This window comes from Neoarius graeffei, chromosome 2 (genome assembly GCF_027579695.1).
Source record: "Neoarius graeffei isolate fNeoGra1 chromosome 2, fNeoGra1.pri, whole genome shotgun sequence".
Classification (NCBI taxonomy): Eukaryota; Metazoa; Chordata; class Actinopteri; order Siluriformes; family Ariidae; genus Neoarius; species Neoarius graeffei.
In genome coordinates this window covers 46,049,453-46,076,365 of record NC_083570.1, presented here as the reverse complement: position 1 = coordinate 46,076,365, position 26,913 = coordinate 46,049,453, and the positions used below count along the sequence as shown (strand labels likewise).

General features: G+C 43.2%; 1 protein-coding gene across 9 annotated transcripts in view; it reads right to left on the bottom strand.

Moving 5' to 3' along the window:
* Positions 1-337: 337 nt before the first annotated feature.
* gas2l3 (growth arrest-specific 2 like 3) overlaps positions 338-26,913 on the bottom strand; it is a 66,309-nt gene continuing 39,733 nt past the window's right edge. For 8 of the 9 annotated variants that reach the window (XM_060914324.1, XM_060914328.1, XM_060914321.1 and 5 more), the window contains 6 exons: positions 25,898-26,016; positions 25,650-25,791; positions 17,536-17,599; positions 15,421-15,556; positions 14,974-15,078; positions 338-2,463 (listed from right to left, as the gene is read on the bottom strand). In XM_060914324.1, coding sequence (XP_060770307.1) covers positions 1,303-2,463; positions 14,974-15,078; positions 15,421-15,556; positions 17,536-17,599; positions 25,650-25,791; positions 25,898-26,016 — 1,727 coding nt within the window. In that variant the 3' untranslated portion in view covers positions 338-1,302. The remainder of the gene's footprint in view (positions 2,464-14,973; positions 15,079-15,420; positions 15,557-17,535; positions 17,600-25,649; positions 25,792-25,897; positions 26,017-26,913) is intronic. The other variant, XM_060914331.1, reaches the window with a different exon arrangement.

Sequence of the window (26,913 nt, the reverse complement as noted above, 5' to 3'; positions counted from 1 at the left end):
TTCCCTGTTCTTGGTTTAGCCAAATGATAACAAGACTCCTGCAGGAGCAGCCAGGGTTCGAATCCTCTGCCAAGGCAGTGAACATCTTCCAATCACCAACATCAAGGATGCAACCCTGGCAGTGCCACCTCCTTCCAGTCATGCTCCTCTAGGAAATCCATGCTGCTGCTGTCTGGGCGTCGTCATGCACTTTGATTCATAGAACCACAGTTACATTACAAAACTAGTGTCTTCATCCACTTCTGAAGATGTTTCAAACCTTGAACCATGCACGTTACTTTGTCAGGATAAATCGACTCAATTGTTACCCAAGGATACCTTTATTAAACAAAATTTACAGGACATTAAAAAGGAGTCTACATTTAAAATCATTTTTAAAGTGCTGTAAAAAAAAAACAAAAAAAAACAGGCAAATCAAAAGAATCAAACGTTCACAACGGACACAGAACACCATGTATAAAGACAAGTTTGAAAAACAGTCAGGTTTGGCTTGTGCTGTAAATAACTAAAATAAAACAGTAATAATGACTAATATTGATCAGTATGAGCTTAACTAATCAGCAGTACACATTGTAATTTGTATCCAGTTCTAGAGGTAGTTCCTATATTTAAAATAGATAGGCAACGGGCTGATCACGATACCTGCAAGAGTATCGTGATTAGACTGACCATGATTAGATTATATTACGTGTTAAAAAGCAATTAGCATGGAATTACTACTTATGAGAGAATACTTGGACAAATAGTTAACTGTTAAATCTTTAACTGTTATTGTTCTTAATATATATAATAATACGTAGATGTATTCCTGAATATCAGAATGAAAAATTGCAAGATGATATTCCTAAAAACGACTATATAAATCTAAAACCTGCGTAATGCCAAACTCAGTCAACTCTAGCTTGATCAGTGTATTGCTCGGTTTCAGTTAATGCCTTGTTTACGGAGATGCACAAGTTATTTAGGTTAAAGTTAGACAGTTACACACACAGGCGTCTCTGTGCTGTTAAAGGATTAGTTTAAAGGATATTTAGATATTCTTAAAATAGACCAGAGACATCATCTCTTGACCTTTTTCAATGAATGACCTTTATAGCGCAAATAAAAATAAACCAAATAAATTAGAACATGTAAAATTTTAACACACATTTGAGAACAGAAATATCGTTATTAAACTGTTCATAGCATGAAGCGGATGCCTTGGGCCTGTACCTTAAAGTGCTACACCAAGGGGAAAAGTCCACCAAGACCCACCACCACAACAAGCTTCCTAACCTTCCCAAGTTCTAGCTCTCATTATGTTCACCTCGTCTTCTTACTGGTCAACTCAAAGTAGGGCTCCTCCGCTTTTTTAGAGGCCACAGTTCGGCTCGTTTGTTTCTTCGGAGCGGCACTGCTGGTTGGTTTAACTGCTCGGACCTGAGCAGAGTTCGTTTTGAGCGGCCTACTATTGCTGCTTTGGGCTTTTCTATTTGTAGTGTGTGTGGATTTTGTGCTGGGTGTCTTTGCAATCTGTGGAGCGCCGTTCCCCAAGGGAGATGGTCCTCCTGGGGTTTTGGTCCTGGAGGGGTGAGAAAATTTGGACACTTGGGTAGGGGGAGTGGAGATTTGAACTCTGGACTTGGCATTTGCTGATGAGGGTTTGACCTCTCGTTGAGATTTTGCTACTGGAGCTTTGCGATCTTCGGAAACTTTTGCTACCAAGGGCTTGGTCTCTTTGGGAGTCCTTGCCAAGCCTGGTGGTCGAGGGGAAATGGGACGCGCCTTTCTTGTGTCCGTTTGCAAGCGTGTGGCAGCAGGGGAGGAGGGTTGTCTTGTAACGAGGCGAGGGCGAAGAGGCGCTCGAGGTGGCCGGCCATCTCGCTGAGAAGCATTTCCTACCGGGGTGGCAGATGGCTTGGCTTGTTTGCAGCTGGGCTCTGGGCACACAGGACTACGCGGCTGAGAGGGAGCACCACGTGGGCGCTGCTTCCGGTCACAGAGGACAAGAGGTGATTTCTGGGAAACGAAAACTGGTTGTGAAGGTTGGAGCGAAGGAGTCTTTTTTGTAGAAGAGTGCACAGTGGTCTTGGAAGAGATACTGGGCACCTGAAGTTTCTTTTTAGGAGCGGCTGCTTTCCTTGGAAGGGAGGGGGTGGAGGCTGGGGATCGGGCAGCGCCTCGTGGTGTAACTGCACCAGAGGCAGGCGTACTAGGTTTCCCAGGTGGAACAGAAGTTGAGGAGGAAGAGGTGGAGGAGGATGGGAGAAGGTTGACAGCAGTGAGAGGGTTCATGGTGGGCGGCTGGACAGTCTGTGTGCTAAGGACAGAGTCTGGGACAGACGAGCCTTTCTGAAATGCCAGAATCTTCTGCTCAAGAGTGGTGAACTGCAGCACGCGATCAGGGTCATACTTCATCAGGAAACCCTTTAGCGTGTCCCATCCCCCACCAACACGCACCATCACATGCTTCCCATGGAGCATCTGGAGGAGGGGAGGGAGCGAGAGAAAGCGAGAGAGAATTAGAAAGCAAAATAAGCACAAAGTTCAAGCAGCTTAACTTGTACATCATCTAAATATGGCCTTCAGTGAGCCAATAAATCCCCAAAACAATTGGAATTATTTACAAAAAACAAAACCATCCTAACTTCTTTCCAAAAGTTTGGCAGTCAAGCTAGAAACTAGTTAAGTCTTGAGGGGATAAGTCTGTATTTTAAGCATTTAGATACACAAAGTATTTTAGACCACTGGCTTCAACAGAACAAAACTGGCCTAGAAACTGAGCTCATGTTGATCATCCTTCAGATGTTTCTGCTTCACTTGGGGGAAATGCAGTCAATTGGGCATGATTTGGAAAGCCACAGCTCTGTCTATATAAAGCTTCACAGCTGACAGCACGTCAGAGAGAAAGACGGTAAAAGGAATTGTCCATAGTGCTCAGGCATAGATCGGGTGAAAGGTTTCTGCAGCTCCTGAAGACGACGGTGACTTGCATCGTTTTAAAACGGAAGTAGTTTAGAACCACCAAGACTCCTAGAACTGGAATCGGACCAACCCAAGCAAATGGGGTCCTGTGTGGAGATGGAAAAGCCTGCCGGAAGGACAACCACCAGAAGCCCCTGCTGTATACACCAGGCTTGGAGTACTCTAGTCCGGCTCGTGCCATAATCTTAAGGACTCGTGACTTGACTTGAGCACTGATGACTCGGACTCAGACTCACGCATTAACCGCATTCAGACTCGTAAATTGGAGACGAGGACTCAGCTTTTTTCTTTATTTTTTTGTAACATGCCATAATAATTTGCCATAAGGTATGCACTGTTCCATATGTAGAAGAACTATCGAGAAGACGATGGAGACAACCTCGAACTTCAATCATTTGGCAAGACTCCACCCAGAGAAGGAAGTGTCACTATGTTCATTGCCCTGTTGATAGCGGGGCTTGCTGAGCGATGAACTAGCTAGTGTTAACCCTCGCTCATGTTATTTGCCCTGTTGATAGTGGGCGGGGTTTGCTGAGCAACGAACAAGCTTTTTATCTGTAGCCTATTAACTAAAATGGGACAGTTGAGCAGTAACATTAGTCCAACACAGTAACAGGGACGCTTTCACACGAAGGCAGCAACAGCCACAATCAAATGGTGCGGTTGGAGTCTTGTTCTCAGACTCGACTCGAAATTTTCTTTAATGACTTGGACTTGAACACTGGGGACTCGAGACTGGAGGTTTAGTGACTTGACTACAACACCGCTATACACATGATGGCGAGCTTGGAGTTTAACAAAAGTGCCTGAAAGAACTTTCAAAGATTAAAAACAAGATTCTGTGGTCTGATGAAACCAAAAATGAAATGTTTGACCTGAATGCCAAGTGCTACATCTGGAAGAAAACAGATCAACAGCCTGAGAATGAAGCAAGGTGGTGGCAGCATCATGCTGTATGGATGTTTTTCAGCAGCAGGGACCAAAAGACTTGTCTGGATGGAGGCTCAATGTACATATATCCTTGAGGAAAACCTCAGAAAACTTCAGATTTGGGCAAAAGTTCATTTTCCAAAACATCATTAAACTGAAACCCAGGAAAGAACCAAGACAATGAGGAGTAGCTTTGGGGTTGGTCCATGAAAGCCTCCGCGTGGTCCAAGCCAGAACCCGGACTTAAATCGTATTGAACGTGTTTGAACGGACCCTTCCCATCAAACGTGACTGAGCCAGATAGGTTCATGGTCTGAATGTGTTATACAAAGCTGTTTTACTCAAAGTTGTAGCCTGTCAAGAGTATTTTAAGTACAGTATATATGTATGTGTGATATCCCTTGTCCTGAAGTCAGTAGTGGGTGGCACAGAGGTGCAGTGTTGCTGTCTTGCAGCTGCAGGCTCTCTGGGTCGATCCTGGGCTCAGGTTACAATCTTTCTGGGTTTTCTCCAGGTTCTCAAACATGCCTTAGATAAACTAAAATTGCTCCTAGCTATGGAGGAGTGCAAGTGTGCATGGTGCATTCCCATCTTGGGCTCAGTGTTCCTGGGATGAGCTCTGGATTCCATGCTATCTGAGCACACACCAAAGACGAATGAATGAATGAAGCTAGTCGTGGCTGCGACACTGGGATTTAAACCAAGTTCGCTAACTAACCTAGCCTAGTAAACCAGACCCACCTGCCTAGTGGCCAAAAATATTTTTGCCTACGAGTGGGTCTAGCCTCGGACCATATCAACACCACACCCCGGGCATCAAATCGTGCCCGCCAATCACAACGCAAGGTTTTTGTTTGGATTTTTTGGGCGGGCTTTTGCAGGAGTGACGACAAGGCTGCACGACGCTGGAGAAAGCACAACAGGAAAGATGGCTACGGCTATTGAACAGCGCTCGTTTGACTCCGCTTTGGAATCAGTTTTAGAAGAATTAGACTTGGAGTTTTCGTTGAAACATGAGCAGGAAGAGGCTCTCCGCTCATTCCTTTTCAAGAAGGACGTTTTCACTGTTTTGCCGACCCCCACTGCTTTCTGTCGCTCTGGCTATTATGTCACAGTCACTGTTGCGCTGATTGGTCAGAGCGTTGGCCTATACGCACAGAGACCGTTTGAAAGACAATGGGTTGTTCCTCCCACACCCTTCGGAAATGTCTACGACCGAGACCAGAGTAAATATTCACATTTAGTCTGGCTTGCCAGGCTATAACTAACCCATGAACAGTCAAATAGCTATGGCTGGGTACGAGATCTCCAACATACACTTGCATCAAGCAGGCAGGTCTGGAACCCGTTTAATTATTAAAATTTATATGATTAATATTGAGGTCTTAACAGAGAATTCAAACATAACCTACAATGCAAGTCAAAAGTTTGGACACCCCTACTTATTCATAGGTTTTTTTGTATTATATTTTGACTCTTTTCTACATTGTAGAACAATACTGAAGACATCACAGCTATGAAATAACATGTATGGAATTATGTGGTAAACAAAAAGTGTTTAAAACCCCCCAAAATGTTTCATATTTTAGATTCTTCATAGTTGCCAGTGTTTACCTTGATGACACTTTGCACACTACTGGCGTTATCTTAACCAGCTTCATGAGGTAGTCACCTGGAATGCTTTTCAATTAACAAGTATGCCTCGTCAAAAGTTAGTGTAATTTCTTGCCTTCTTAATGTGTTTGAGATCCCAGAAACACCCCAAGTCACAGTAAATAGCCCTATTCGGCAAAAGTAGTAATCCATATTAGCGAAGCTCCATAATTAAGAGAATATGGTAATGCACCCATCTGATTTTTGATGGCTTTTGCGACGTCCGTGTACCACCACAGGGAACCTGATCGTAATTGCGAGGTAAAGTATCTCAAACGCTTGACCACCGGACAACGAAATTTGTATCTTCATTTACGCAAGACAGACGGGGTTTTAATCCAGCGCTTATTTTTATTTTGCTTTTTTTTTTTTTAAAAGTGGGATTATTTACCAACACTATTGTTTACAACCATGTTACGCTAATTATTTTTGTTTTCACGGTGCTTGGCATTAACAGCAGCAGCTAAGAGTCTGATTGGTGCATGCGTTATTCCTCTTGAACATGGCTATAGCATCAAACACCAAACAAGAAATACCATACATCGTACACAGAGCACCGTGAAAGTTATTTTTGTTTTCTTTAGTTAACGTAGCAAAATTTCACAGAGTAATATTTACAGACCTTGCTCTGCTCAACCAAGACTGCAAACAGCTACGAGGTAGCCAAACATGCCCGTTAGCCTCTGTGCTCAAAGTCTCGTGCTAAACCACAGTTCAACCAATGCACCGAACACAAAACAGCGCATACTCGCTTTCCAGTGTCATTCATGCACGTATCAGGATGACACACAGCAAAGTTTTATAGCATACTGTGCTAAACCTCTGACGGAGGCACATGGTGAATATAAACACACCAGCGAACATCTGTAGCATACAGCTTCCTGGGCTGACGGCTCCACCCGGAACATGAATAATGAGCGATCCACTTGCACACACTCATCTCATTCTCAATATCTGTAGCCGCTTTATCCTTCTACAGGGTCGCAGGCAAGCTGGAGCCTATCCCAGCTGACTACGGGCGAAAGGCGGGGTACACCCTGGACAAGTCGCCAGGTCATCACAGGGCTGACACATAGACACAGACAACCATTCACACTCACATTCACACCTACGCTCAATTTAGAGTCACCAGTTAACCTAACCTGCATGTCTTTGGACTGTGGGGGAAACCGGAGCACCCGGAGGAAACCCACGCGGACACGGGGAGAACATGCAAACTCCACACAGAAAGGCCCTCGCCGGCCACGGGGCTCGAACCCGGACCTTCTTGCTGTGAGGCGACAGCGCTAACCACTACACCACCGTGCCGCCCTTACACACACTTGTATATAAAAAGTCAAGAACCACTGAGTTAAGTAAAGAGAAATGACAATCCATCATTACTTTAGAACATGAAGTGTCTTCATAAAAATAAAGGAAAACCAGTGAACTGAACCAGTACTGTAGTTCCTTGGAAACAAACAACTATAGTTTAAACCTTCTAAAATTTAGACACCACGTTCTAACACTCCCAAGTTCCCCTTTCAATCATTGCCGTGACTCATTTATGCAATTTCAGTATAGTTAGAGGCTGCCCTTAAATGGGCACAAATCGTCTTCAGTCTGTCTACGACATACCATCACCCAGTTTAAAGCTGTTCACTGGTTACATTGGTCAAAAACAAAAGTTGGCTATAATACACCTAATAATTGACCCAGTATTGCCCCTTTTCCACCAAAGCAGTTCCAGGGCTGGTTCGGGGCCAGTGCTTAGTTTGGAACCGGGTTTTCTGTTTCCACTGACGAAGAACTGGCTCTGGGGCCAGAAAAACCGGTTCCAGGCTAGCACCAACTCTCTGCTGGGCCAGAGGAAAGAACCGCTTACGTCAGCGGGGGGGTGGAGTTGTTAAGACCAACAACAAATCGCAAGACCGCGAAAGGTTGCCATTTTTAAGCGACGAGAAGCAGCAGCTGTACAAACGCGAAGTCATCCATTATTGTTGTTGCTTCTTCTTCTTCTTCTCCGTGTTGTTGTTGCTTTGATATTCGCACCAAGGTTTATGCAAACGCAGCGACGTAACTGACGTATACAGCGACGTAACTGACGTGGCTCCCCTTAGCACCACGAGCTATGGAAAAGCAAACTGGTTCTCAGCTGGCTCGCAAGTTGAACGAGTTGTGAACCAGCACTGGCCCCGAACCAGCCCTGGAACTGATTTGGTGGAAAAGGGGTATCTGTGACCAATGCAATACAGAGCCAGCTACTCTGTCGCATGTGTTTTGAAGCTGCCCTGAGTTGTTTGAATTTTGGGGGTTAGTTTTTGCCTTTCTCTCTAAAGCAGGGGTTAAACATTTGCAATCTGGGCCCCCCGACTGTAGCAAGTGTACTTTGAGCCCCCCCAAAAAAAAAGATAGACAAGCTATTACTTATTATTATTGGGTTGTTTTTATTGTTGTGTGTTAGACAACTCAGTCCGAGACTGAAAATGTTAAATTTTGTCCTATATCCTTGTAAAAATTTCTGGATCCAGACGCAGTTCCAGAAAATTTCTGGATCCGGACGCAGTTCCCGATCACCTCCAAAATTTAAGTTCGTCATTGGGCCAAGACGCGCATCTAGTAAAATTCATAAAAATCTGTCTGTACATTTTTTTCCTGCAAAGTTGCTAACAAACAAACAAACAAACAAACAAACAAACGTGAACGAACAAAAACTACCGGAGTACCCGAGGTAGTGTTAAAGAATGTCACCCTGAGACACATGAGCCTGCTTTGTTTGGCAGAGTTCTCGAATTCTCGGCTCAATTTTAGTTAAACACAGCCTCAGGTTATCCTCAATCTGTGCGCGATTGCGGTACTTAGTTTTGAGTGCGGTCAGTTCTGAAAAGCCTACCTCACACAAGCATGTTGACGCGAAAGGTAGGAGAATTTTTAAGGCAGCGTCACAGAGCCGGGGGTCCTCCTGCATCAGTGTTACCCGGAAGGATGTAAGAGAGCAGGTGCTAAAAAGATGCTTCAGCCTGCTGTCACTCTTCAGCTCAATAAGCTGCTCTTGCATTTGCAGTGACAAATTGTTTGCGGTGCAAACAAATGGGTCCCGAACCCATGAAAATGCCCAGTAGGCCTCCTTGAAATAAGAAACTAACTGCTGCTTAAGCCCAGACAGGTGATCTGCAGCTGATTGATGAATAGAGGAGAAATCACTGCCGCGTGCCTGAGTGATGGAAGCCTGCGAGGCTGTGGAACATGTCGCAATTTCCGACAATTATGCGGTCACGCCAGAGGACAAGTTTTTGGATGAAAGCATCCACTCTGTCAGCAAGGACCGACGCAATGGAATCTCGGCCTTGCAAAGACAGATTCAAACTATTCAGTCTGTCAAATATGTCGACTGAATATGACAACGAAGCTAGCCACAGGGAATCATGGAGGTGCTTGGCCAGTTGCAAATTGCTTTTGGTCAAAAACAACTTCACTTCTTCTCGCAGCTCATACAAGCGCTGGAACACACTCCCTCTGGAAAGCCAGCGAACCCCTGTGTGCAAGAGCAGCTGTTCATGCCCAGAACCCATTTCCTGACAGAGGACCCCGAATAACCGCGAGTTCAATGGACGCGACTTAATGCAATTTATCATCTGAACTGCCTGTTGAAGCACAGACTGGAAGAGCGTTGGCTTTTTTTTTTTTTAGCTGCAAGTGCCTCGCGATGGATATGAAAGCTGTAATGGTACGAGCTCGACTCGATTGCACAGTGGTGTGTTTCCGATGTCTGATCTCTTATGTACTTGAAGTGTGTCTATAAAAGTTCCTTGCTGAGATTTCAAATAATAACTCTCCGTTTTCACCAGCTGGACTGAAGATGAAGACATTTGTTATTTGTTGGTGCAGCCCCTTGCATTTGCCATGGAGTGGTCTGCGCTCCCCCAGTTTGAGAACCACTGCTGTAAAGCTTTAGATATCCATACTGAGCAATACCACAAGAACTACGGATAGGCAACAGGGGTAAAACAGTGATCGCATTTACAACTCTCCTAGCCGGATGTATTATTCTAATGAAATGGAAAGACAACTCTCCACCTACACTACCGTTCAAAAGTTTGGGGTCACCCAGACAATTTTGTGTTTGCCATGAAAAGTCACACTTTTATTTCCCACCATAAGTTGTAAAATGAATAGAAAATATAGTCAAGCCATTTTTCTGGCCATTTTGAGCATTTAATCGACCCCACAAATGTGATGCTCCAGAAACTCAATCTGCTCAAAGGAAGGTCAGTTTTATAGCTTCTCTAAAGAGCTCAACTGTTTTCAGCTGTGCTAACATGATTGTACAAGGGTTTTCTAATCATCCATTAGCCTTCTGAGGCAATGAGCAAACACATTGTACCATTAGAACACTGGAGTGAGAGTTGCTGGAAATGGGCCTCTATACACCTATGGAGATATTGCACCAAAAACCACACATTTGCAGCTAGAATAGTCATTTACCACATTAGCAATGTATAGAGTGGATTTCTGATTAGTTTAAAGTGATCTTCATTGAAAAGAACAGTGCTTTTCTTTCAAAAAGAAGGACATTTCAAAGTGACCCCAAACTTTTGAACGGTAGTGTATATTTAAACATAGTGCAAAACATCAAATTTTTTTTTTTAAAGATTTTTTTTGGGGCTTTTTCACCTTTATTGGATAGGACAGTGTAGAGACAGGACAGGAAACGAGCGGCAGAGAGAGACGGGGAGGGATCGGGAAATGACCTCGGGTCAGAATCGAACCCGGGTCCCCGGATTTATGGTATGGCGCCTTATCCACCTGAGCCACGACGCCCCCAGTGCAAAACATCATTAAGCCAATCTAACACTTGAAGAAATTCGGTATTCTATACAGGGCAATAATCAAAAACATTCTGCTATATCCGGCAACCTGTTCTTACGTTAGTTCAAAAGATGGACTCTAATGACATTGTAATGATGAGTCTTACTGTCCTTTTGCTTCCCTTCTTGTCTTCAGTTACTTGTCTAGCCATTTTCTATTATCTGTACGATGTAAACCTTTTGTTTATGTTATGTGATTTTTATTTAGGTGGCACGGTGGTGTAGTGGTTAGCGCTGTCGCCTCACAGCAAGAAGGTCTGGGTTCGAGCCCAGTGGCCGGCGAGGGCTTTTCTGTGTGGAGTTTGCATGTTCTCCCCGTGTCCGCGTGGGTTTCCTCCGGGTGCTCCGGTTTCCCCCACAGTCCAAAGACATGCAGGTTAGGTTAACTGGTGACTCTAAATTGAGCGTAGGTGTGAATGTGAGTGTGAATGGTTGTCTGTGTCTATGTGTCAGCCCTGTGATGACCTGGCGACTTGTCCAGGGTGTACCCCGCCTTTCGCCCGTAGTCAGCTGGGATAGGCTCCAGCTTGCCTGCGACCCTGTAGAACAGGATAAAGCGGCTAGAGATAATGAGATGAGATTTTTATTTATAATAATGGTGCAATGTGGGTGGGAGGGATATGGGTTGTGTTTTTGTTCCATGTGAAAATACAAATTCAGGAGCAAGATCAATGTAATTCTTCTATTTTATATTAAACTTTGGTCAAATATCTGTAACATTCTGCATTCTCTGCAATTTTTTTACCTTGCGCAATGCCAGAAAAATTCAGTTGAAATCGAGCCACTGGAGGCGAATTGGTCCGCCTCTGAAAAAACTTGCCGTTTGGATTTCCTGGCAAACATTGATTTTCGTGACGTTGCGTGCGGGACGCCTCCCTCTGAATCCTACGTCAGCGCTGGTTTGTTTATGAGAAAACGACCTGGTGGTTTTCTGCAAATTTCTTCAACGTTATCGCGTAATTATTAAAATGGTTAACAGATGTATCGTAGGAGGCTGTAGCAACACCAATCTTGATGGGATTAGTACTCATCGTTTCCCAAAAGACCGGACGATGAGAGAGAAATGGGAGCGCTTGGTCTACACAGGCTGTGCACTGAAACCGTGCGAAGCTCGCGCAGCCTGCTGGCGCTTCCGTAAATAGCGTCACGAATCTAGCTCCAGACTCCCTTGGGATTTTTCCAGACGAGTTTTGTTCAGGGCTTTGAACTGGAATTTTTTTCCTATTGGTTCGTTCCGAACAGAAACGGAATTTTAACGTTTCCGGTTTTGGGTTCCACCATTAAATAGACGTTCCCGAACCGGTTAGAACAAAAAAATTTCGTTCCCGGAACGGTTAATTACGTTCCCTGTCAGCTGTTTAACAAATGGCTATAAAATTATGTCTCTGTCTCATCCAGCTTAAGCCAAATGTCGGCTAATTCTATTACAACCTTCATTAAATAAGACAAGAAATAATTCAAAACAATTATTATTTCAAATGTTGGCGATTTGGATTCTCAGTATGTCTTCCCATCTACACAAACAGAAAAAGTGCCAAAAATGAAAGAGAATTCGTTTAGTGTGTTACCAAAGGCTAGTCAGGCCCTATAGAGGGCTACCGCATGACGTCACCGCGCCGCGAGATTTTGTTAGGCGCCATATTGGAAGTACACATCTATGCAAGTACATACATACATAAAACAAACTACAGCTGAAATGTAGCCAGGGCCGGTTCTGCCCTAATCTGGACCCGGGTGCAACATCGCGCACCCCCCCAAAAAAAAAACACCAGTCTAAATCAGGACAACCATCACATAACTATAAACATTTTATATCAACTATTTTAACTAAATGGGCTATAATAAATAAGCCTGCAGGCAGCCACGGCGGGCTGCCTTAAAAAGTAACCATTTGTCCTACCTTAAAACTCGTTTTGCATTTTCTGCCTCCTTTTTTGTATTTTCGACCCTCCGTTTATTTTCTTTCCTTTTCTGAAAACCCGATTTGTGTCCAGGCATTTTGTTCTGCTACCAACGAACTAACTCGTCAGGTCTCGTCTCTCGAGCCCGCGATGATTCCCGTGGGAAGGGCAACAACTGATACATTTTTACAAACAGCCAATAGGGAGGTTGCAACGTTCAGGCTCTTCTTTGCTCAGACACTCAGTAATGCACCTAGTATTCACTAGTAGTCCACCTTCCCGCTCTCTCCATTCAATCAGCGAACGTCACACAGGAAGTGAACCCCAGCGGGTCATAGAAACTTCCGCAGGAGAAGAATGACTATTTGTAGGCTACAGAAACTTTGAGGAACGAAATAAAAACCGGTATTAACCGGTTACCATTATTTTTAATAAGCGTTTCTGTTCCGGAACATAAAAAATAATAAAGTTTCTGGTTTCGTTTCTGTTCCATGTGAAATAGAAAAAGTTCCCGGTTTTCGTTTTCGTTCCTTGAACCGGTTCAAAGCCCTGGTTTTATTTTTTTCTGCTGTAGACAGATGGCCTTGTGCAAAATTACCCTTCTGGAGGAGTGTGTAAAGGGACATGCTTTCATATAAAAAAAACAAAACCGAAATTGGTCCAGAATAGAGCTGTGCAATATATCGTATTTTTATCGCGATATCGATATTGGTGTCAAACGATATCAAAATTCATAATATCGATATGAAACGATTTTTTGTCATTTGTCGAAAGGGACGTGCACAATATTTCTACAATGGCAATAAAACAACAATAACATTGACGTGACAGTAAGGTAAAACGAACCCTTCTGTCCCCTAAGGCACACCGTAGCCTTGCATACGTCATCCATTCTACTCCCGCGATATCTCCGCAACAGTAAAAAATCAATTCTTCTGTTTTCATACGTGTCGGGTGATTTGATATATTGATTTGTTAATATGTTGTTTGATTTGCTTGCTAATAGTTATAATAATACAATTAACATATTTACGTCATATTTTTGGATGTGGGACTGGGTAATGTAAAAATGGCATCTACGGAAGAAAACAAGCACAACAATATTAGCGCACATCCAGCTTGCTAGCTGTGTTAGATGTGTTAAACCGTGTGGATTTAAGTGGAATAATTGCGAGTCGTCCTGTGGTCAAGGCAGCGTTTTAAGGTAAGGCAATTTGGTTATTAATGTTGCCCGCCGCGGCATGTTTACTTGGGTTCATTTGATTTTGACTTGTGCATCTGCAGCTAGCATCATGCTTTGAAGTAGGTTCTGCTAAGGACGGGTTTATTGCGCGATGTAGACGGACTCAGATGTAATTACATTGTTTTTAAAATTCCGTGCGCTTAAAACGGTGTCCCCCTGCTAATCATGTAGCCCTAATCATGTGTTGCTTTTACTTTTCGAGTGAAATCTCTCTGCAAATGGTATTTCAATGCTGACATGCCAAAAAGATAGCGGAGTCCACATTTGGAAGATGAAGGAAGAGAAGCCTGATGCTTGAAAATAGATCGCTTAATCCACAACGCATATCTGTATTTGAGACATAACCTGCAACTAGTGGGGATGTTTTGGATTGACTGTGCATGGGGTGTTTTTGGCCACAGAACACTAACCCACAGTAGTAGGAGGACTACTGGGTTCGTGGATTTTGTCTGTTGACTGAGCGAAGCATGGTGTTTGCCTCGTGCCATTTCACGTAGCATCTAGCCGCAGTGCCACCTACACTTTCAGGGAATGTTTACATGCCGCTGAGCTATTTTCATGTATGTTAATTCTTAAGGACTTGTCTCTATATTGTGCGTGTTCACACACGGACTGGCCATCGGGAGTAGCGGGAGTTTTCCCGGTGGTTCAGTGTGGGCCGGCGGAGAAAAAAACAAAACAGTTGCACGCTGGCCTTTAATATGATAAGCAATGTTAACAGTTTCTTTAAGAAACTGTTAACATTGTTTATTACAGTTGCGCGCTGGCCTTTAATATAAGCAATGTTAACAGTTTCTTAAAGAAACTGTTAACATTGCTTATCATATTAAAGGCCAGCGCGCAACTTTTTTTTTTTTTTTTTTCTCCGCCGGCCCACAAACTCCCGCTACTCCCAATGGCCAGTCCGTGTGTGTGCGTGTTTAATGTTGGTGTCTTAACAACACACAAGCTTACGTTGTAGTGTGTGTGTGTGAGAGAGAGAGATTTTATCCTTGGCTGGCTACGAGCCAGTGTGGACGTTACGCAGTAATCACTGGTAATACCAGCGCTGGCTCCATCCTCTGTGATCGGAAATGTTGAGTGAGGAGAACGTGAGCCTTGTGCAGGCTATAGGACCTATGCAAAGTACGCGCTTGCACAGTAAATAGTTTAAGTAAAAGGCGTTTCAGGGTACAACGGGAAGGGTTGACAGGTAGCCTATGAGGCCTGTACTATAAAAATGTGGCCCGGTGCCTCAGGTGTTGATGATCAGGGCTTTAAAAAAAGGTGTATAAATATCGTTTTAAAAATCGCGATATCGATATTTACTGAAAAAATCGTGATATTGATTTTTTCCAATATCGAGCAGCCCTAGTCCAGAATATGTGCTTTAAGACCAAAAGAGAGAGGGAAAAAAAAAAAAGACACAAAAATCAATCCACTGAGCAAGTCTCACCCGAATGAAGAGGATCTTGTCCCCCAGCCTGTAACGTCCCTCTGCCAGATACTCAATAGAAAACCTCTGTGAGCAATTACAGGGAGGGTCATCTGAGTCAGAGTCCTGTGGAAAGAAAGTGTCAAGAGTCACGATATACTGTGAGAAATGTTCACACACACAGGCTTTGCATTGTTCATATGTATGCGTGCGTATGGAAAGGTCGAGCTGCTTACAGTATATTAATCCAAATCAAATGTAGAGAGATGATTTTGAATCACCGTCAGTCATTTCATAAATGTTCGATTTCGCTCCCTTTCTGAAACTCAGAATGTAGCTTGTATCCGAGTTACATTATGAACTTTTTGTATACAACAGGAAATTGATCTTGAAGCTGTTCTGTGACTCAGGCCTTACTCTCAAAAGCAGGCTTAAAATACCTGCTCCATCCCCGTGGTGACTACTCACATGGTGGAGACCTCCATGTTGGCAGCACACGGTAAAGGTTTTGATCGGAGGGGCAGGACTGCCTGCCATTAGCAGAGATTCTTCCAACTCGATCTCCTTCTCCAGTTTTACCAATGCAGGCGGTTCAACTCCGTATCTAACAAAACAGCAATAAAAAATAAAACATTTAAGAAACTCAAATTTCCATTCAAAAAAACACAACAACTTGGCTGTGCGTATTCGACTATATGCCCAACACTGACTGAACAATTAACTATTTTGAGGAGTAAAACACACACACGCGGTTAGCTGCTAGCTTTGTAGCCCAAATGAACAATGTAGGTCCAGAAGGACATGATTCCAAGTTCAGACCCCAATCTTTACCTTCACATACCAGTATTTTTGAACACCTCCAGCCACTCAAATCAACATTTATAGCTTTTGAATTTGAAACGAATTTAACAACCGACTGATGACAAATTAAAGGGAAAAAAAACCGGTGGCCCGGTTACGCTGTTCAAGGTGTTTTGCTGCCATACTTCGAGTTCACATCGGTGGGTTCACTGCAAATCAATAAAACTTCTTTGAGCTGATCGCCTTTATCCTGTGGTGAAATATTTCTATCCTGATGAAGAGAGAAAGAGCGCTGTTCCAGAATTACACTGGATGTTTAAGTTCGCTACCTTTTCTTGGTAATGGAATATCTGGTTTGGCTGCTGTTCTAGAAATCTCAAACCGTGACTAATGCGAGAGGCAGTGGGCGCGTTTCCATTGCAGGTCTGTCAAGCGATTGTCATTCTATCTAAACATGGTGACTGATCTCCAAGACCTGATGAGCGTTGGCACGGTGATTTTTCATGGTTTTATCTCATGTCATGTGACTAAAAATGCGACAACTGTTTCCATTTCAATACCGTGTTGCCAAACTGTCTGAAAAACCACCTCATTCAGGCATATAAGCTTATTTGCTACATTTGAGGGGGGGTTTGCAGTTCACATGTATCCATGACTCGGTTTTTTCAAATTGCGCACGGAAACCCATCTAGTGTATCCAACATAGCTAGCTAACTTACGCCCCTTTTCCACCAAAGCAGTTCCAGGGCTGGTTCGGGGCCAGTGCTTAGTTTGGAACCGGGTTTTCTGTTTCCACTGACAAAGAACTGGCTCTGGGGCCAGAAAAAAACGGTTCCAGGCTAGCACCAACTCTCTGCTGGGCCAGAGGAAAGAACCGCTTACGTCAGCGGGGGGGCGGAGTTGTTAAGACCAACAACAAGACTGCGAAAGATCGCTATTTTTAAGTGACGAGAAGCAGCAGCTGTACAAACGCAAAGTCAACCATTATTATTATTATTGTTGCTGCTGCTTCTGTGTTGTTTTTGCTTCGATATTCGCGCCAAGGTTTATGCAAACGTAGCGACGTAACTGACATATATAGCGACGTAATGACGTATACAACGACATAACTGACGTATACAGCGACGTAATGACGTGGCTTCTCTTAGCACCGCGAGCATGGAAAAGCAAACTGGTTCTCAGCTGGCTCGCAAGTTGAACGAGTTGTGCACCAGCACTGGCCCCGAACCAGCCCTGGAACTGATTTGGTGGAAAAGGGGTATTAGTGATAGTAAGCTATTTGAGAAGCTATGAGGCATTTAAAAACTGCACATTCATGTACGGGTGGCACGGTGGTGTAGTGTTTAGCGCTGTCGCCTCACAGCAAGAAGGTCCGGGTTCGAGCCCCGTGGCCGGCGAGGGCCTTTCTGTGTGAAGTTTGCATGTTCTCCCCGTGTCCGCGTGGGTTTCCTCCGGGTGCTCCGGTTTCCCCCACAGTCCAAAGACATGCAGGTTAGGTTAACTGGTGACTCTAAATTGAGCGTAGGTGTGAATGTGAGTGTGAATGGTTGTCTGTGTCTATGTGTCAGCCCTGTGATGACCTGGCGACTTGTCCAGGGTGTACCCCGCCTTTCACCCGTAGTCAGCTGGGATAGGCTCCAGCTTGCCTGCGACCCTGTAGAAGGATAAAGTGGCTACAGATAATGAGAGGAGATGAGATGAGACATTCGTGTACATGCATTTTTTTTTTTAAAGTAAATGTGTAAAAAGCAGTTTTTAGTAGTCCTTAAACGATTTACTCACTTGGAGATAATGCGGCCAAGCTCCAACAAACACAGACACACTTGCCGAGGGTTCTTGTGTAGAACTAAATGGAGAGAAAAACAAACAAGACAAGATTTTCTTAAAATGGCCCAGTCAATCACCAAATGAACGCCTCGACAAAAAACAGTTTAGCTGACGGGTAACCTGAGATTTACGGGTTGTTTTACAATCAGGGTCCGCAAGCTAAAAATCACATTTAACACTTCTTATCTTCAATATCAAAAGGCTTGACTAAATAAACTTGGTTGTTTATTGTAGCCCTGTGAGAGCTCTATTTACCATGCAAAAAAAAAAAAATTGGTGATGGCGTTATTTTTGGTGAATGTATAGCAATATGTGTCATATTTAGCAAAATTACTCGTGTCATTTAGAAAAAGTGCTTTTTTGCCCACAGGTAGCTCCAAAAGGGATGCACTTAAATCATTCTTTATACCATAAAACACATTTGGTTCCATATCATTGGAAACATAGTTAAGTTTTAATGTTGAATGCCAGTAAGTTTTCAGACTATTTTGATCAAATTAGTATGGAATTGTGTCAAAAAAAAAGTCCTCTCCGAGACGGCTAATTTTTCAATATAAAATAACATATCTAAAATGATTATTTTCATCCTAAAATGTGGTCAAGATATTGGGACATAAATATTAAAGACAACCAACACAAAGCTTACAGCCTTCTATTTAAAAGCACTATGGAAGTAGCGGATTCTGAATTGTCAAAAAAAAAAAAGTCACTTCATTTGTTTCTCCCATCTTATAGCAGATTACACAAAACTACCATACACACGTCAAAAAATGACCTGAAATCTGTTCTTTAACTTGTCCTTCACTTAAAAACTGGTACAAGAACCAGTTTGAATCAATTTGAATTTTGGACCCCTGTGACACAAACTTTGTACCCTGATTGTAAAACAACCCTTACACGATACTATAACGGATCCAGTTACATTGTCAGATTAGAAAAACACCATACTTTAGGACTCTGCGCTTCATTTCTACATAAGAACTAATCAGCACTGGATGCATTAGTCTTTAGAATAATTAACACCATGGTAGCTGCTCCAATGGAGCACATCAAGCACTTGGTCCAATTCTGCATCTATAGGTCAGGACCGGTTAGCTAGAGGTCTACTTCCTATGAAAGCTAGTTACGATCTCATTTAAAAGTTGCCTCGAACTGCACAACCATCCACAAACAATATAGTATAGCAAGTTCGTTAGATCTGTTAGTAAACTATGCTGAAATCATCCAAAGACCTCATTTTGCTACTCTAAAATAAGAGCTAAACATTACACATTATCTAATTTCAAAAGACCATGAATTTAAATAGTTCGTTTTCTGATTATTTTTAAAAATAAAACAAAGTGCATCATTATTTGATAAGCATTTTGTCTTATCTGTACACTAAACATTAAATGCTACATATTTAGCATCATTTATCAATCTTTTAGAAGTGTTTCTCAACCACTGGGCCATGGCCCATCTAGTGGGCCATGAATTCTCCCCAGTTGAAGTTAATTTTTTACTCGTAGTAGAGTACAAATGTTGTGTTGCATCCGACGTCACATCCACCTCATTAAGCCACGGTCACACTGCAGCTCGCGATGGGTTATTGATGAAAATGAGGCATGTTGGTGGCGATGCTTGGCGATATACACGTGAGCTAAAAGTTGTGGTCACGCAGCACACGAACACTCGACTCAAGCGCCTTCATGTGCTCGAGTCTGGTGCAGCTAGAGCAGCCGCACGCGCTCACGTTATGGGAAACACCCGATACCGATTTGAGCGCAATCAGCACGCACAGATACGGACGCCGTTTTCACAGAGGCTTTACGAAGCATCATCATGGTCACATTTGCTTCTAGCCATGTTTAGAACGCTGTTTAAATACTCTGCTTTATGATTCTGTTTTCTTTTTATAAACATCACACCTGCTAATAAAAACACTCTTCCTGCACTTAGATCCGTCTACCGCCGTCTATCTTGTAGTGTCCTGATCCCCAGATCTTTAACCCAGCCACGTATAAAAAGTTGTAGCCTGCATGCTCTTCCAGGTTTCCATCCGTGTGTCCGTGTAGAATGATCTCTGCAGCACCAGGTAGTTTGAGATTAGAGCCCTGCACTCCCGCGGGAGTCCCATGGGACCCGACGCAAAGCAGTGCGGCGCGGGACAAATTTTGAAAGCTCATTGCGGGCGGGAGGCGGAGTGCACAATGCTGGAGCGGGCAGGAGAGGTGATAAGCTGCAGTCCCGCTAACTAAAAACGTGTTTAAAATAAATTAATAATTTATAAATTTTATGTCTATCATATATAATTTGTGCTGGATATTTTATTTGGCATTAATAAAAACATTTTAAGATGCCTAAATTTGCGGCTGTGGTCTAATCTCGCGTACGTTTCCAATTCCTTTCCGCTCTTCCGTGTTTGAGATCTCCGATCATAACAGAAGAGCAGACTATCTCTGTAAAGCCTCAGCTGCGCATGCCGCCTGGCAACGCGCACCCTTGCTACGTGCGCTAGGTGAAGGATCGGTCAGTGGAGAGCTCAGCTAAGCTCAGCATGTTTAATTCCCCAAGCCAATGACAAGAACTTTCGTGAGAAATAACGCCAACGTCTGCATCATGCGGGATTTGCGAGCGGGACAAAATATGGCAGGCGCGGGTGGGACTGAAAATTCTGTCCCGCGCAGACCTCTATTTGAGATGCCGGGGAACTCAACAGATAGATCATTTTCCAACTCATAGGAAAAATCCTTCTTTGTTAGCATGTAAGGATCTAATCCCATTGAGTGGTTTCTATAGCCACTTCTTGGTTTTAATAACTTGCTCGTTTGCTGAACACAAACGTGGCAATAAGTTCTTGTGTTAATGGACCAGACTCCACTTTTGGATCATTAATCCCTTTTGAGTGAGAATGCCCTGCATGCAGGGTTTGGCTTCTGGCACATCCACACAGTTTTAAAATACAATACCTACAATTAAATTTTTTTTTTATTGTATTTATCTAATTCCATGTAAAGGCTCCTATCTGTAACAGGGAGTGATGCCGCATCCCTTTAATACATTTGACAGTAGATTAATAGACTAATAGAATAGATGAGCCAAAATAATTAGGGATCTTTTTTTTTTTAATGGACCCCGACTTGTTACAAGTATGAATAGGCGGGCCTTAAAGTAGAAAAGGTTGAGAATTCCTGCTTTACAAAACGTGCGTAAATGTTTGCGGAAGCCAAACTGAACCATAAAATGTCTACTAGGTTTACAAGACTTAAGGAACCACTGATTTTTACGTACTCGTGTACGTATGAGGACGAACGCCAATCACCTTTAAATTACCAGGTGTGCGCACGGCCCAGCTGAGCTGCATTTAGCGACGCCCACAAAACTCCATAAAAGGTAAAGCTGACCAAGCTGAAATGAGGAGGAAACAGCAAAAAAACTCAGTGGATGTTATTTTGACTTGTGTCTACAACCCCTGGCGCCAAAAAAAAAAAAAAGGGATTCGCTGCTTTTTACGGAAGCCGAGAGAGGCCCTTCATATAATCCTTTTTTTATTCACCTTGTTATCCCGAGATAACGACATAATTAATTCAGGATCTCGAGAAAACAACACAACTAATTCGAGATCTCGAGAAAACAAAACCGTTATTCCGTGATCTCGAGAAAACAAAACGATTATTTCATGATCTCAAGTAAACAGCTGATAAATGGTTCATTCAGGTGCGCCAAGAGACTTGTGATATGCTGACTTTGGGGCTATTTCTCATTCTGTATAGACGCAACTTTGGTCATTAGAATGTCTGGAATAATCGATCACCTAATAAGGCGATATTTTGATCAGGGGTTGACACAGGGAGAGATTGCATCAAGTCTTTTAATAAGGGATAATTTCAAAATTAGTCCGCGGCACCTCTGCAGAAGACTGGCCCGGCTTCGTCTCAGCTCTGCTAGAAATCTCAGCTGTTTTCTCGAGATCATGAAATAATTGTTTTGTTTTCTCGAGATCTCGAATTAGTTGTGTTGTTTTTTCGAGATCCTGAATTAATTATGTCGTTATCTCGGGATAACAAGGTGAATAAAAAAAAAAAGATTATATGAAGGGCCTCTCACGGCTTCTGTAGCTTTTGGAGGATGTTCATTCTGTTTTAGGGCGTATTCACACCTACGTTGCTTGGTCCGGACCAAACGACCCAAATTTCCCTTGGTCCGGACCTTTTGGGTTGGTCTGAATACAAACCACCGAACTCTGGTCCGGACCAAACAAGCGGACCGAGACCGAGCTGCAAGGTCGGACTCGGTCCGGACCAAAGGAACCCTGGTGCGGATCTTTTGGAGGTGTGAAAGCAGACCGGACCTAATCCGACAGTTTTGCTTTTTTGTACCTCGGGAGCTTCCGTCGTTTGTCGAGCATTATGGGAAACAGAGTCTTGACACTCCACCGCAAAGTGCAAACACTGTTTCGGTTGTCAAGGGACCCTTACAACAGTCGTTCAGTCATTCAGACCAGTGGTAGGCTAGACTACAGAGTACAAAAAATGAGTAGGGGGCAAACGTGGGCCGAGGAAGAAACGCGTACCCTTGTGGATATATGGGCAGATGTCCACAGGTCTGAGCTTTTGGAGAGAACACACAAAAATGCCGACGTGTTTGCTGTATTCAGTGAGAAAATGAAGGAGAAGGGGTTCACGCGCTCCCCAGAACAATGTCGGCTAGAAACTCCGTCAGACCTACATTAAAATCAGGGACATTCTTTCAAAAAGTGGCAGTACTAGTGACGCAAAAAGGAAATTCATCTATTGCGTGAAGAGCCAGAACTGTCACAACATGATGTGCGCTCATCAGCGCTATCCTCCGTAGCCGCCTTGCCCTTTGTCGTCGTCGTTGATAAATTACTTGTACAACAGCATAGTAATCGCACAATTGTGAAAACAGTAAAAACTGGAAAAAACATATAGCTTTGATGACATTAAAAAGAATAACAGCACGGAAAGCCTCCATGACTACTTTTGAACTTAACGCTTTGTGCGCGTGTCGTCTCTGACCAATAGCTGAACGGCCTCAGGGCGCGTGGCTTTGTTGAGAGATTTTGGTCCGCTTACTAAAATGTACGGTGTGAAAGCGAACCGCACCAAAATGGGAAAAAAAAAAAAAAAAACACATTTGGTTCGGACCAAAGCAAGTGAACTATCGAACTATCCTGGTCTGAATACACCCTTAATTTGTAGCTTTTAAATAAATAAATAAATAAAAGAAGGGGGGTGGGGGGGACCTCAGATATATCACAAGACTATTTTTGATGAACAGCTAAACATTCTGGCTTTGTTAAAATAAAAAAAATAAAACACACCTCAAACAAATTAAATTGTAATTAAGGTCATTTTTTTTCCCCCCTGATCAAGTCGAGGAAAAATTATGGAATCAAATCAATCCCCCACAAAATCACAATTAGTACTTCATTGCACGTCCTCAAGATTTCATGACGGTTTGAATTCTTTCAGGCCTGGACTTCACTAATGAAAAACAATATTCTCCATCACTCAGGCTCCAGCTTTCTCGCATCGCGGTCGCTGGATCAGCTTTGCATGATGGAGCCTCATCAGGGAGCATTTTTAAAAAAATATTTTTCAATTTCCACCATAAATTTTCAACCTTTCCTGAAGAAGAAAAAAAAAAAGTTTTAACGCTGTTTGCTCTGTGGCAAAATTCATCATCCTGAAAAATAACTACATCACCAACCCTACTTTCAGTGTACCCCTGTAGCGCTAACGACTGCCATCTCCCCTGCTCCTTTACCTGACATCTCGAGGTTTCTTCCTCGTGTTCTCTGAGGGAGTTTTTCCTTGCCACCGTCGCCACAGGCTCGCTCATTGGGGATAGATTAGGGATAAAATTAGCTCAAGTCTTTAATTCTCTGTAAAGCTGCTTTGCGACAATGTCTGTTGTTAAAAGCGCTACACAAATAAACCGACTTGCAACTCCACGTCAATGATTACACAAATGTGCTTATTTTCTTCAGACGGTCATCTTTATAGGTTTCGTTGGAACACGACCAGACGAAAGCTCCAGCACCGTCTCCTCAACCAGTGCAGATTCGCGATTCATCACCTTCATCCCCAGTCCATGACGGCTTCTCTTCAGCCCACTGGAACCTTCTTTTCTTCTGTTTAGGCGGTGATGGTTTCCGTTTGGTGTTTCTGGATGTAAATCCCATTTCCTTCAGCCGATTTCTTACAGTTTCTGCCTGTCTGTTTTTCCGTTTGTTTTGTTGTGCCTTGAAAATAGAAAATGCACATCACTTTGAATTTTCTGTCCTGACGCTCTGATGTCTTCTTCGGTTGACCCGTACGCCTGCCTGTTACAAACCTTCCCGTTTTGTTCGTACTTGCTCCAAATTTTAGACACAACTGACTGGGAACGACCAACATCTTTTGCCACACTCTGTACTGAATGACATTCTTTAAGGAGTTTTATCATCCTCTCCATTGTTTCAACTGACCACTCTGTTGTTGGGGCCATGTTTCCTTTCAATCAGCCAGCTAGAGCAGCTCGATAAGGTCTGCAACAAGCCCTCCGTCCTAGCTGCAGAATAATTTGCATATTTAGACTTGGGCAGGTATTTGTTTCAGAAATGCAAATTACAAGGTGATTCCATCATTTTCCTCGACTTCATTGGGGGGACAAAACCAGTAATTACAACAATTTAATCAAATTTGTCTGGAGGTACGTTTTACAAAGCCAGAATGCACAGCTATTAAACAAACAGTTTTGTGTCATATCTGTACATTTTTTTTTTTTTTTTTGTGCTACAAACTAAGAAAGCTGAATGAACATCCTCCAAGAGCAGCAATTCCATATTTTTTTTGCCAGGGGTTGTATGCCAATTAAGAAGTCTATTAATAATAATACATCGGTTTTGTATAGCGCTTTTCATGGTACTCAAAGATGCTTTACAGGAGGTTCTCTCACACACACACACACGACAGTAGTAGACAAAGAAAGACAAAAATAAATAAAAAATAAATAAATGAAAAGTTAAAAAGTCCACCAAGTAGGGATCAGGATGTAATTCCCGTGGTGTAGCAGCCACAGTCCCACCAAAACGAGTCCCACATCTCCAGCACCGCCACCATCAGCAACATCGCTCGAACACCACGCCATGGATCCACAAAGCGAGAGCAGAGAAGCTTCGCCACGCAGAGCGCTGGCGTGTCCCAAACCGCCTGCACAGCCACCGCGACACCATCAAGCAACATCGCTCGGAACATCACGCCAAGCGTTAAAGCGCTGGACAACCACGATGTAAAATGAGCAACGAGCTCACTGCAGTCCATAGCTGGGAGCACAGGCATCACCCACAGCGAACCAAGGCCTGGAGGGAACCGACACCCAAAACTAGGTCCGGAGCTACACCACAACCGGTGGAAAAAACACTCAAACATCAAACTACACAAAAATAAATAAATAAATAAATAAATATTATATATAAAGAAATAAAATAAAACAAAAAAGCTCCGGTGAGAAGCGGCAGCCAGAAGGCGCACGATGTACTCTCAACTGTAAAAAGTGTAACAATCCCATGAAAAACCCAAGAACCTGTAGCCAAATTTTGAAAAATTTAAAGCAAATGTGTCTTGGTGACTTGATCAGAAATTTCTCGCACACCAGTGCATCCTTCCTAAAAATGGTAATAAATCTGACTTGACACTTCTTGCCATTTATTGGTTACTGTGGTGGTATGGAATTAAATTCAAAACAAAAATGGTCTAGTATATTTTCAGTGCAATCTAGAAAAGAAAAGAAAAACCCTCAAATAATGAATGTCAAGTCGATACACCAAGTCATATGAAATGGCTGTTTTGGTAAGACAGGAACCTATACATTTGCACAAATTCTCTCTTTTTTGTGCGTGTTTTTTTTTTTTAATTTAAATAAACAGATGATCTCGTCACTCGCAAAACAATCATTTTCTCCATTTAATTTGTAAGCCGAGGTGGAACCACATGGAACAGGCAAAAACGTGGATCTCATTAGCTCTGAAACATCTGCAGTCAACACACGTCTCGATACGAATAGGTTTTTTGTTTTCGCCTTACCCAAGCCCTCAGACTCGAACAAATATGTCTCGTCGACTCCGATTTGACGGCACCATGACAGGAAGTTTGCCGTGTTGTCCCGGGCGAAAAACGAACCTGGAGAAGCAGTTTTCTTGACTGCCACTTTCTTCAAAGGAAACTGCTGATAGAATAAACAGTAGTCAAATTAGAGACACACACACGCACAAAAAAAAAAAAAAAAAACCCACACCCACAAAGGCAAATGTCACCCACTGCATCTGACTGACCAGATTCTTGTCCGGGAGACAGTCCTTGGGAATTTTGCTTTGCAGAATTTCAGCAAGTCGACACAGCTTAATCCCGTTATTCAACTCCTCCATGAAGTGCTCAGCGCTCATCTCCTCACCTTGTGGAGACAGGGGAAAAAAAAAAAAAAAAAAAAAAATCACATTTCTGAACCCAAGTAAATACTGATGTACACTTTTATACACATTTACAGTGCAAATCAGGTCATGTTTTCCATCTCACTATCTCTAGCCGCTTTATCCTGTTCTGCAGGGTCGCAGGCAAGCTGGAGCCTATCCCAGCTGACTACGGGCGAAAGGCGGGGTACACCCTGGACAAGTCGCCAGGTCATCACAGGGCTGACACATAGACACAGACAACCATTCACACTCACATTCACACCTACGGTCAATTTAGAGTCACCAGTTAACCTAACCTGCATGTCTTTGGACTGTGGGGGAAACCGGAGCATCCGGAGGAAACCCACGCGGACACGGGGAGAACATGCAAACTCCACACAGAAAGGCCCTCGCCGGCCACGGCGCTCGAACCCAGGACCTTCTTGCTGTGAGGCGACAGCGCTAACCACCACAACACCGTTTTCCAGTTTCTACACAATTTAAATAGAGTTCTGGGTACTAACTAATACTTGATACCAACATCCTAGTCATAAACAAGATGACTCTGCAAGTATTTTTACTCCAATTTGGTCACGTGCCAATTCCCATCCAGCGGTTTCCCTGAGGATTTCTTGGAAACACAAAGCCAGACACTACAACGCTCATACACTCCACATTTCAGGGCAACGAAATTTGTCAAACAAACTTGTGCGATGCCGTGATTTTATCATCCCTACAAAATGTTGCTATGATATCAAGTGACATTTATCAACTATTATTATAATATATTACCAGACCTGGGCGGCACGGTGGTGTAGTGGTTAGCGCTGTCGCCTCACAGCAAGAAGGTCCGGGTTCGAGCCCCGGGGCCGGCGAGGGCCTTTCTGTGCGGAGTTTGC